Source organism: Centroberyx gerrardi, chromosome 11 (assembly GCF_048128805.1).
Source record: "Centroberyx gerrardi isolate f3 chromosome 11, fCenGer3.hap1.cur.20231027, whole genome shotgun sequence".
Lineage (NCBI taxonomy): Eukaryota > Metazoa > Chordata > Actinopteri > Beryciformes > Berycidae > Centroberyx > Centroberyx gerrardi.
Genome location: NC_136007.1, coordinates 20,075,948 through 20,087,247, shown reverse-complemented (window position 1 = coordinate 20,087,247; position 11,300 = coordinate 20,075,948). Strand labels below are relative to the sequence as shown.

At 38.3% G+C, this 11,300-nt stretch overlaps 2 protein-coding genes across 2 annotated transcripts; both read left to right on the top strand.

Annotated features, from left to right (window-relative positions):
- Positions 1–443: 443 nt before the first annotated feature.
- LOC139927114 (odorant receptor 131-2-like) lies at positions 444–1,373 on the top strand. The gene has a single exon (XM_071919126.2). It carries the CDS (start codon positions 444–446, stop codon positions 1,371–1,373), a length of 930 nt encoding a protein of 309 aa, XP_071775227.2.
- A 4,830-nt stretch (positions 1,374–6,203) lies between these two features.
- On the top strand, positions 6,204–7,133 carry LOC139927113 (odorant receptor 131-2-like). Its single transcript, XM_071919125.1, has one exon. The coding sequence runs from the start codon at positions 6,204–6,206 to the stop codon at positions 7,131–7,133; it is 930 nt and encodes a 309-aa protein (XP_071775226.1).
- The last annotated feature ends 4,167 nt before the right edge of the window (positions 7,134–11,300 follow it).

The window sequence follows — 11,300 nt, the reverse complement described above, 5'->3', positions numbered from 1 at the left end:
TTGGTCTCATTCAATTCTACACAACTTCACAGTCAAATGAAGTCAGACCAAAGCAGCATAAGCTTCTGACCAACGTGTAAGTATTCTTCTAGTGCATCTCAAACATACAATGAATTGATTTACAATGTCATTAACTGTGCATCTATGTGGTTTCAAATTGTTGTTGTTTTTTATTGTTATACAATGCAATTGTTCTATACATGGGATAGTGGTAGGCTGTTGCAGTGTGTATAGTAATTACTTTTTCAATATTTTTAACTCCAGGCAAACATGCTTAAGATTTTTTCTTTCTTCACAACAATCTCATCCTGAACAGGCTTCATGCATCCGGATTAGTACAAAAAAATGTTTTACTTTGTATAACAATTATACTGTTTATTAGGAAGCGGTCTGATGTCTGTGTGTGTGGCATGCCTTTACAGATGCTACATTAAGTTGTGGCCATGAATGAGACAACAGGAGTAACCCTCCTGGTGCTGTTCCAGAAGCCTGTTAAAGCTGTGCTTTCCCTGATGCCGTGTCTACTCTTCCTGTATGTAAATGGCGTCATGCTGTTTACGTTGATGAGGAAGCCTTTCTTTCAGGAGTCCTCCCGTTACATCCTCTTTGGTCATTTGCTCCTCACTGACTCCCTGCACCTTCTAGCGAGTACGATGATGTACCTCTTTGCTGCGGCCGGTGTCAAAATGATTAGCTATGTTTGCTTGGTGGTGGCTTTGTTTGCGGGCATCATCGCAAAAATTGCACCCCTCAACCTCGCTGTGATGTCTCTGGAGAGGTATGTTGCCATTTGCTTCCCACTGAGGCATGCTGAGTTTGCCACCAAAAGCAGGACAAGCGTGGCCATCGCTGTCATGTGGATAGTGAGCTCTTTAGACTCACTCACCCAACTCTTTGTGTATGTCAGTCTTGAAAACACAGGTTTCACCATGCAGATATTCTGCATCAGATACACAGTCTTACGACTAGAGATTTATACAACTATAAACAAGGCCTTCACCATTGTGTATTTTGTGTTGGTTGGTGTCATTATCATTTACACATACATTGCTATCATGGTTACAGCAAGGTCGGCCTCGTCTAACGTGTCTACAGCCAGTAAGGCCCACAAGACGGTGCTGATGCATCTGCTTCAGTTCTGCCTGTGTCTGAGCTCCACTCTGTTTCACATGATAAGCTCTGTGGTGCACTGGAACATGGATCCTGTGAAGGCCTCACATGTTCAGTATGTCCTGTTTTTAGGCCTTATCATTTTCCCCAGGTGTTTGAGCCCTCTCATATATGGCCTCAGAGATCACACCTTCAGACCTGTCTTCAAATACTATTTCACCTTTGGCCTCAGAAATCCAGTAAAGCCATTTGATAAATCATGACATTTCAAATCATTGTGTTACATGTTGTTGTTTTTTTTTGTACAAAAGAGCAGATATGCCAACATTCAACTTAGATTTGCAGTAGGCTTTGTACTGTATGAACTTAAAAATATGCATTGACTGTTGCTCTATGTCATTTGATTTAGTGTATGAAGAAGTGTATTGTAAGTTGAATGACTAGGTGTTAAAATGTGGAATTCATCTGCTTACAAGATTCTGAAATACATTTTAAATAACTCATTAGCTGATTGTTGGATTGTCAGATGGATAAAGACATAAAGTCATATGCAAAGTTTGTGTGCCACTTGACTTTTTGCACATTTTGTTATGATGCAAAATAATGCAATTACTCTGTATTTTCTGTCTGAGATGTACTCGTGTGTACATGTGTGCAAAATTAAACACACTTCTTGTTGATTGTTGTAGTTGCAGGTCATAGCTATATTTCCCATAGAAATTGTTTAAATTTTGCCTTATTTTCCAACAAGGCTGATATTATTTACATTCACATTTTCAGTTCATTTGCACACTTCTGCTAATTCGTATATCCAGATATATACTGGCGAATGTCCAAATGGTTAATCACATGCACACAAGCATACACAAACACACAAACATATACATACACACACATACCCGAATACGTGTGGCCTCACACATGCATACACATGAGCGCCTTATCATCTACAGGAAGATGGCAGTGTCGGTATAAAAAGAAAAATAAGTTAATAAATTAAATAAAATAAAAATAACAACAATAATAATAGTAAAAAAGGGAGTAAAGTGGTGATGCAGTACAGGCTTACCCAATTATATTCTATAAAGGTATATTCTAAGAAGTCCATCCAGGCTTGCCATGGTTTTAGAAATCTCTGTGGGTTACCCTGTAAATTATACGTAATCTTTTCTAAGGGCATACAGAAGTTGAGTTAATTTACCCATTGTGAATGACTAGTCCTTATCAATCCATTTAGACAAAATTTTTTTTTTTTGCTGCCGTCATGGCCAATCCAATCAGCTGAATTTACTGAGTTAAATTGAACATTAGAGTAATCTCCAAGGAATACTATGGAAGGTGAAAAACTAAATTCCATATTTAAGACTTTCCTGAGTGTGTTTTCTATGGCGTCCCACCATTGTTCTAACTTTGGACACGTCCAGGTCATATTTAAGAAGTTTCCAATCTCACTGTTATACCTGGTGCAATGTGGGGATGTATTACCCCTGAAACGGCTAATCTTTCCAGGTGTATAATAGATTCTATGGATAATTTTAAAATTACAAATATTAAATCTTGTATTTATAAAACCTTTTTGTGCATCTGTAAGTAATAGGAGAGATCTCTCTCCCATTTCCCTTTGACAAAGGTAGTGTTAGCTTTATTATTTGCCATTAAGAGGGCATAAGTTGTTGAAATATGTTTAGTATTAATTCTTTGGGTTAGCAGTGATTCCAGTTGTGACAGCTTTGGTCTCACCAGAGACCCACCCAATTGTGATCGTATAAAATGTTGCAATTGTAAGTATCTGTAAAAATGTATGGCTGGTATTTGGTAGGAGTCTCTTAATTGCTGAAATGACATTAGAGTGTCATACAGGTCACTAATTTTCATTAGATTTTTCTGAGCCCATACTTTAAAACCTTGGTCTTTCCGGACAAATTCGAAAGAGGAATCAGACATTATAGGGGTGAATGGAGATAAAGAAGTATTTTGTCCTAAATAATAATCGTTTTTGTCCCAAATTTTAATTGAATGAATAATGATTTCTTTACATTTTTACTATTAAAGCAATATGGAATATGCAATAAATCTTCTATATTTAAGATATGACTTTCTATTTGTGTCCAGGAGGGCGGTTCGTCTCCTCCAAACCGATAAAATAGTGGTCTTAACTGGACAGCCCAGTAGTATATTTGCATATCTGTAAGTCCTAGTCCTCCTCTCTCTATTGGTAAATTCACAGTTGATCTTTTAATTCTTGAAACCTTGTTACTCCATAGAAACCTCCCCACTGCTTTATTGTATTTATTAAAGAAGGATTGTGGAAGACCACTTGGTATTGATTGAAATAGATGCATAAGTCTACGGAGTATGTTCATTTTGAGAACATTTAATCTGCCTGTAAGCCTTAAAGCGAGGGTAGTCCATCTTGACAAGTCCCTTTCAATTTTTTGCAATAGGGGTAGGTTGAGTTTATACAAATTATTAAGGTTGCTGTCTGTCATGATACCTTAATATTTAATCCTGGGTTTGACCTGAAAGGGTGGATAGGTTATCAGTGAAGATAGCCCTGGCTTAGATATTGGGAGGAGCTCACATTTCGACCAGTTAATTTTGTAACCGGAAAAACTACTGAAGTTATCAATCAGGTTGAGTAAAGCTTTAAGTGAGGTATTGGGATTGGTTAAAAACAAAAGTATATCGTTGGCATATAACGTGATTTTGTGTGTAGTCTTCCCAGTTGAGAGTCCCGTTATGTTAGATTCCTCCCTAATTTGTTGAACCAGCGGTTCCAGGTTGAGGGTAAAAATCAGTGGGGATAAGGGGCACCCTTGCCTTGTGCCACGTCCAAAAGGAAAGGGGCTTGATATGGTTCCATTAGTACTCACTCTGGCTCTAGGTTTATCATATAAAAGCCTTATACAGTTAATGAAGTATTTACCAAAATCGAATTGTTCCAGGACTTTAAACATATAACACCACTCAACACAATCAAACACCTTTTCAGCATCTAGTGAGACAATTACTGATAGATCATTTGATCTCCCTGCCTCTGATATTATGTAGGCAAGGCACCTCAGAGTGTTCATTGACGCTCTATTTTGACGGTCTGATCTTTATGAATGAGTGAAAGGAGATATTCTTCTAGTCTCATTGCTGTTGCTTTAGCAAATACTTTCTGCTGAAAGCAGAGAAATAGGGCAGTAAGAACCCATGAGTTCGGGGTCTTTTTCCGGCTTGCAGATTAGTGTAATAAGGGCTTCTTGAATAGTTGGGGGCAATGCCTTGTTGTCAACTGAGTGACGGTACATATCCATTAAAGGTTCCATTATATGACGCTGGAATTTTTTAATAAAAATTCAGGTGTAAACCCATCTAACCCAGGGGCTTTTCCAGACTGAAGAGACATAAGAGCTTTTACAATTTTGTGTCTGGTTATTAGTTGTTGGTTCTAAGAGAGCCTAGTTCAGGTAATTTTGGTAATTTCAAAGAAGTTAGAAACGTCTCAGTTATCTGCAGTGTTCACACATTCACGAACATGACATTTGTCACGGCCGCTGCTGGCTGATTTCAAATGTCTTTGCACATAGTTCCTTAACTATTGTGAAAATACAGTATGTACCAAGTCCCATATTATAGAAATTCAAATTTTTCTCTTTTTATATACATACATGGTCAATGGTGTTTAATGAAGACATTGTTATGTTTGAGTTTGTTTGAGTGATTACATTTTAAGATATTACATTTTAAAAAATCCACCTTATATTACAGGTAGTTTCAGTAAACGCATCACAACTGGACATGGTCCTGATTGGCTCCTATGACTAAAGAATCACTGAAATCCGTCCCAATCCATCACAGGACTAACACACAGACAGACAAACACACTCACCTGAACCTGAACGCTCACACTCGCACTTATGGACAATTAAGAGTCTCCAATCCACCTGACTGTCGTTGGACTATGAGAGGAAACCCACTCAAACACAGGGAGAACATGCAGACTCCACACAGAAAGGACCAGGGCTAAAATTTGAGCCCAGGAACTTCTTGTTGCCTTCTTGCCAACCCAATATATATATGTCACTATATGTAATTCTCAGCAATGTATTGCATTTCTGTTAACTATTTTACAAATTATTTTTCTTTTCAGTTTTCATGAAAACTTACTTGAGCACATTGGCATTCCTGTCACTTCACCTTATGTGGAAATAATTGACAATGTTTCGGTCACAAGGCTGAATTCAAGAAAGGCTCTGTTTTTGGTTTTACCATTGGAAACAAAAAATATTTGTTTTTAAGACAGCAAGGTGTCAAAATGCATTAAAAATGTATAGAAATGATTTTCTATAGATTTTTATTCTTCCTTTAGCCTTGGTAAAATGTTGAATTCAAGTTGTTTAACAGTGTTTAATAGCTGCAACAAATAAAAAGCCAATACAGATATTCCAAATGAAGAAGGTACAATGAATTTTGGTGTTAAATATTGATATCAATCATCTCAGTTTTTTTAGCACACCCCTTCTCAAATCTTTACTCCTTCCAATAAGCTGTCTATCCAACATCAACCACTGCTGTGCTGTGATTGGTGATTAGACTGACGTATGTGATGATGTCACAAAGACATTGATGTCTTATATGAAGGACATGTTGGGCTGGTGATTGAGTCATTGGTCTCATTCAATTCTACACAACTTCACAGTCAAATGAAGTCAAACCAAAGCAGCATAAGCTCCTGACCAACGTGTAAGTATTCTTCTAGTGCATCTCAAACATACAATGAATTGATGTCATTAACTGTGCATTTCTATGTTGTTCTCAAATGTTTTTTTATTGATTGTTATACTACAGAATTGTTCTATACTTGAAATAGTGGTTGGCTATTGGATTGTGTACAGTAATTACTTTTTCAATGTTTTTAACTGTGACTGTGCTTCAGGCGAACATGCTTATTTAAGATTTTTTTTTCCTTCACAACAGTCTCATCTGCATCCGGATTAGTACAAATTGTATTTTTACTTTGTATAACAATTATACTGTTTATTAGGAAGCGGTCTGATGTCTGTGTGTGTGGCATGCCTTTACAGATGCTACATTAAGTTGTGGCCATGAATGAGACAACAGGAGTAACCCTCCTGGTGCTGTTCCAGAAGCCTGTTAAAGCTGTGCTTTCCCTGATGCCGTGTCTACTCTTCCTGTATGTAAATGGCGTCATGCTGTTTACGTTGATGAGGAAGCCTTTCTTTCATGAGTCCTCCCGCTACATCCTCTTTGGTCATTTGCTCCTCACTGACTCCCTGCACCTTCTAGCGAGTACGATGATGTACCTCTTTGCTGCGACCGGTGTCAAAATGATTAGCTATGTTTGCTTGGTGGTGGCTTTGTTTGCGGGCATCATCGCAAAAATTGCACCCCTCAACCTCGCTGTGATGTCTCTGGAGAGGTATGTTGCCATTTGCTTCCCACTGAGGCATGCTGAGTTTGCCACCAAAAGCAGGACAAGCGTGGCCATCGCTGTCATGTGGATAGTGAGCTCTTTAGACTCACTCACCCAACTCTTTGTGTATGTCAGTCTTGAAAACACAGGTTTCACCATGCAGATATTCTGCATCAGATACACAGTCTTACGACTAGAGATTTATACAACTATAAACAAGGCCTTCACCATTGTGTATTTTGTGTTGGTTGGTGTCATTATCATTTACACATACATTGCTATCATGGTTACAGCAAGGTTGGCCTCGTCTAACGTGTCTACAGCCAGTAAGGCCCACAAGACGGTGCTGATGCATCTGCTTCAGTTCTGCCTGTGTCTGAGCTCCACTCTGTTTCACATGATAAGCTCTGTGGTGCACTGGAACATGGATCCTGTGAAGGCCTCACATGTTCAGTATGTTCTGTTTTTAGGCCTTATCATTTTCCCCAGGTGTTTGAGCCCTCTCATATATGGCCTCAGAGATCACACCTTCAGACCTGTCTTCAAATACTATTTCACCTTTGGCCTCAGAAATCCAGTAAAGCCATTTGATAAGTCATGACATTTCAAATCATTGTGTTATGTGTTGCTGTTTTGCTCTTGTACAAATAGATTGAGCAGATATGCCAACATTCAACTTAGATTTGCAGTAGGCTTTGTACTGTATGAACTTAAAAATAAAGATATGCATTGACTGCTTGTTGCTCTATGCCATTTGATTGATGAAGTAGTGCTCTATGGTAAGTTGAATGTGTTAAAATGTTGAATATATCTGTTTACAAGATTTTAAAATGACATTTTAAATTATTTACTAGCCAATTGTTTTATATTTTTTCTGATGGCTATAGATCTACAGTCATATGCAAAGTTTGTGCCACATTACTTTTTGCACATTTTGTTATGATGCAAAATGATGCAGCTACTTGGTATTTTGTAATAATGAAAATTATATAAATAAAAATTCTAACAGGTGATACATTCAAAGAAAAGACAAATCGATTGTAGTTGCAGGTCATAGCTATATTTCCCATAACACAACAATGCTGATATTATGTCCCTTCAATAGATCTTATTTGTTTTGTAGGGTAAAGGATGAACTCTAATTTGGAGATCATGACCGTAGCTTTGAATGTATGACTCACTTGCATGGCATTGGGATAGCATTTTGTATTTACAAAGACACTAAATGCTGCAGCTTTTCAACCATGACGTTATCTCTTAATGAAGGCAGCACTTCTCAATATGTTTAGTGAAATGTGTTGCAACAGAAGACAGTCATTTACTGTATGTGTATACCGTGGTAAACTATGTTGGGAAAGAGATTAGACAAGCCACTGTAAGAAATGAGGCACATCCGATTGTACTGTATTTTCAAGTTTCAGTAAGTGTGCTGCCAGTGAGACTGTAAAACAGAAAAAGGGAAGACTTTGTTGCACGTCACTGCTCACAAGTTTTGCTGCTGGTGGAGAAAATCATGTATGCATCTTATAATGAACAGTTTGCAAAAAAAGCTCAGAACTTTTTAATGGGCTGTCACAACATTTTGCCTCAGTTCATGGGATAACATTTTTGCGACACTACCATCCCAGCCATAGCACTGCAGTCAGAATATTAAATCTAAGAAAATTCTATCATCTTTATCTTGGTCATAAATATCTCAATGCCATCTCCTTGCATGTCTGCAATGCCTTAGTACTTTTAACAAAAATACAAGTAGTTTTAACTTTTTTATTTTCAGGGTGAAAATAAGACAAATGCATTATAATCTTCATGAAAGATAGTTATACAAGTAAATTTAGCAACTCAGATATTATTCTTGAGGTCTTAACCATGTAACCCCGGTTCCTTGAAGGCAGAGAACAAGTATACAGCAAGGTATGGAAAAGATGCCTTCATGGATCCATAGATGAAACAGTTTTACAGTCACAGCCAAACATGGGCGGAAATTACGGGGGGGACAGGGGGGTCCGGCCCCCCCTTCCTGGGAAAAACAGAGAGTTGTCCCCCTCAATATATCATTGTAAACATAACTATATAATTTTAAATAATATAATAATATGCATTGAAAGCACTTGTGCTAATTATAGACACAAAACAATGCGTTTTTAAGTTTCGAAAAATTGCGCGCCCCCCCTCCCCTCTCATATGCCTCACAGTGGTTTGGTCCACTGCCTACCTGCCTCCCCGAACCCCCACACACATTAGCCCTCGGTACGAGTGTCTGTGGAGGATCTCTGGAAGTGTGTCAGTGGTGGCTGACCTCCAGTAAGTAGCTGCTTCGCAAAGGTTAACTTAAAACAAAGGATGTGTCAGACATTTTTCTTTACTTCTACCACTCAATAGAATAAAACACATTAACAATTGTAACCAGACTACATTTTGTTCGCTCCATTACCTCGCGGTTGAATCTTGTGCGTCAGCGTATTGGTACGGAGCAGCCGCGTCTCCTAAAGCATGTGTGTGTATGGAGGCAGGAGGTCTGTCCACAATTAAAATCATAACTCACTGAATTTTCGACCGATTTTCAAGCGGTTTGGTTTGTTACAAATGCCAGACATGTATTTATGATACTGGATACTTGGTTAAATTAAAATGCGGGTTTTCATCCAAAATTATCTTTTGTAGATGGTAACAGTAATATTTCTATAATATAATATTTAAGATTAACTTACCCTACGTAATTAGGTTCTAAGTATATTCTTTTTTTCTTACTGCATGTAAAATGGCCGCCACTATGTAATTTTGTTTATAATTTTGGAAATAAATGAAGACTTAATTCATAAAAAAGGCATAATTACAACAAACTCTATGTTAAAATATTAAGTAAGTTTCTGGCAGGCTTCATAGCGTTCTGGACTTTTACACATTGACAGCAAAACATTAGAGATCTGCTTTTTCGGGAAAACTAAATCTAATTAGGCATATATTAGCTTTAGTTCAGTTAATGGGTGTTGCTTCTCTCCTACTACTGTAAATAACCTGCATACTGTGTGTGTGTGTGTGTGTGTGTGTGTGTCTATTTGTCAGCCAGCCAGGTCAGTTAAAATGGCAGAGAAAAGAAAAACAGACATCCGATCATTTTTCAGTGCACCGAAACGCCAAGTAGAAAGACCCCAGTAATATCAAAGGCAATTTGATAAAATCTTCATAAGAAAGGAATGAAGTGCTTATGGAAATGTTTCATAATGGACCTCTATATACATTTAATACAACAGTACTTTTGGCGGCACCTTTGGTGTTCCCTTCAGGAATTGCTCTTGAAAAATTTTTCTGTTTATTTTCCCCCCCAACAGTGAAATGAAATATCCGCCCTTGCAGCCAAAGGGTAAATGAGCACTGGAGACATCAGGGGAAGTCCCAAACACCTTTTTTCAAAATAGGTTCAAAATAGTCAATAGGTCTTGACATAGGCCTATATATCAGGTGTTATGATAATCCACACCCATCTGCCTTCATGTGACAGACCACAACCACATGCACCAATCAACACCAAAGTTTAGATAAGAACTAATATTTCAGTCTTGAACATGTGCACCAAATGTCATGGAATTTGATGGGTCACATTTGCACACATGGTTCCTTAACTATTGTGAATATACAGTATGTACCAAGTTTCACAATGATTGGGTTAACTGACATGGAGTCAGGCTATAGTCAATGATGTGGTGATATTGAGAACAGAGCAAGCCTGATTTGAACTGTAGTACATGTTTTAACCATGCAGAATCTCTCCAAACTCTCACTGAACCTGCATGTAAAGAGTTCATCCTTTTAGCCAGCAGATGTCACCTTAGGTTTATGAGTAGCTCTACATAGATCCTAACTGTATCTACGGTTGCATCCCTTTAGTCTGTAGGATGTAAGCATGTGGCAGGGAAGATATGAATATGAGGTTATTGAAAATAGTGATGTTCACAGGAATTGCTATTATTAGTGATCACACTTTAAAAAACATTTGTGGGTGCGAAAATGTAATTCCTCCTCCTGTTCCTGCTCGCGGTCCAGATGGACACTTGAGTAGGAGAAAGGATAGAGAGAGAGAGAGAGACCAATTTATGTGGGTAAACAGGGAGGGAGGAGCTGATCCGCAGAATAAAAGAAGTGTCTGAGAGGGAGGTGGACTAATTTAACAGATCTTTACTTCGCCACAGTCCCGGAGCCCCTCTCAATACCCTCCCGGCCCTCGTGAAAGAGCACTCGAGGCCTTGAACAACATTCCAGAGAGAGAGAAAGTACCTGGTGACAGAGAGCAGAGTTAGAGGGAGAGCAGAAGGGGACGGCTGTTGTCATGATCACAAAATCCTTCACATCCTCAGTCAAGAAAATGAATGCTCAACGTCTTCAGTGCAATGACGGCTAGACCCTGACAGTTACGGCTTCTCTTAATTTGAATCAGATTCATACACACAACGTCAGCGGTACTTTTGGTCCAGTAGGTTGTGTGTCACTTTTTCCATGACAGTGTTCTCATATTATTTATCTTACAGGGAGAGCATTGAGTATCTCCACAAAAAAAAAAAAAAAAAAATCTAGCCAAATATATGGACATGGGAAGGTATGAGAGAGAGAGAGAGAGAGAGAGAGAGAGAGAGAGAGAGAGAGCGAGCGAGCTTATCTCTGTGTTTGTTAATTAACTGCAATGTGACATGAGGAAAAGAGCCTGAAGCAAATTTCAGATTCCATGTTTTGGCAATGATATATTTGTCTCTATGGTGATTTTAGGCTACAT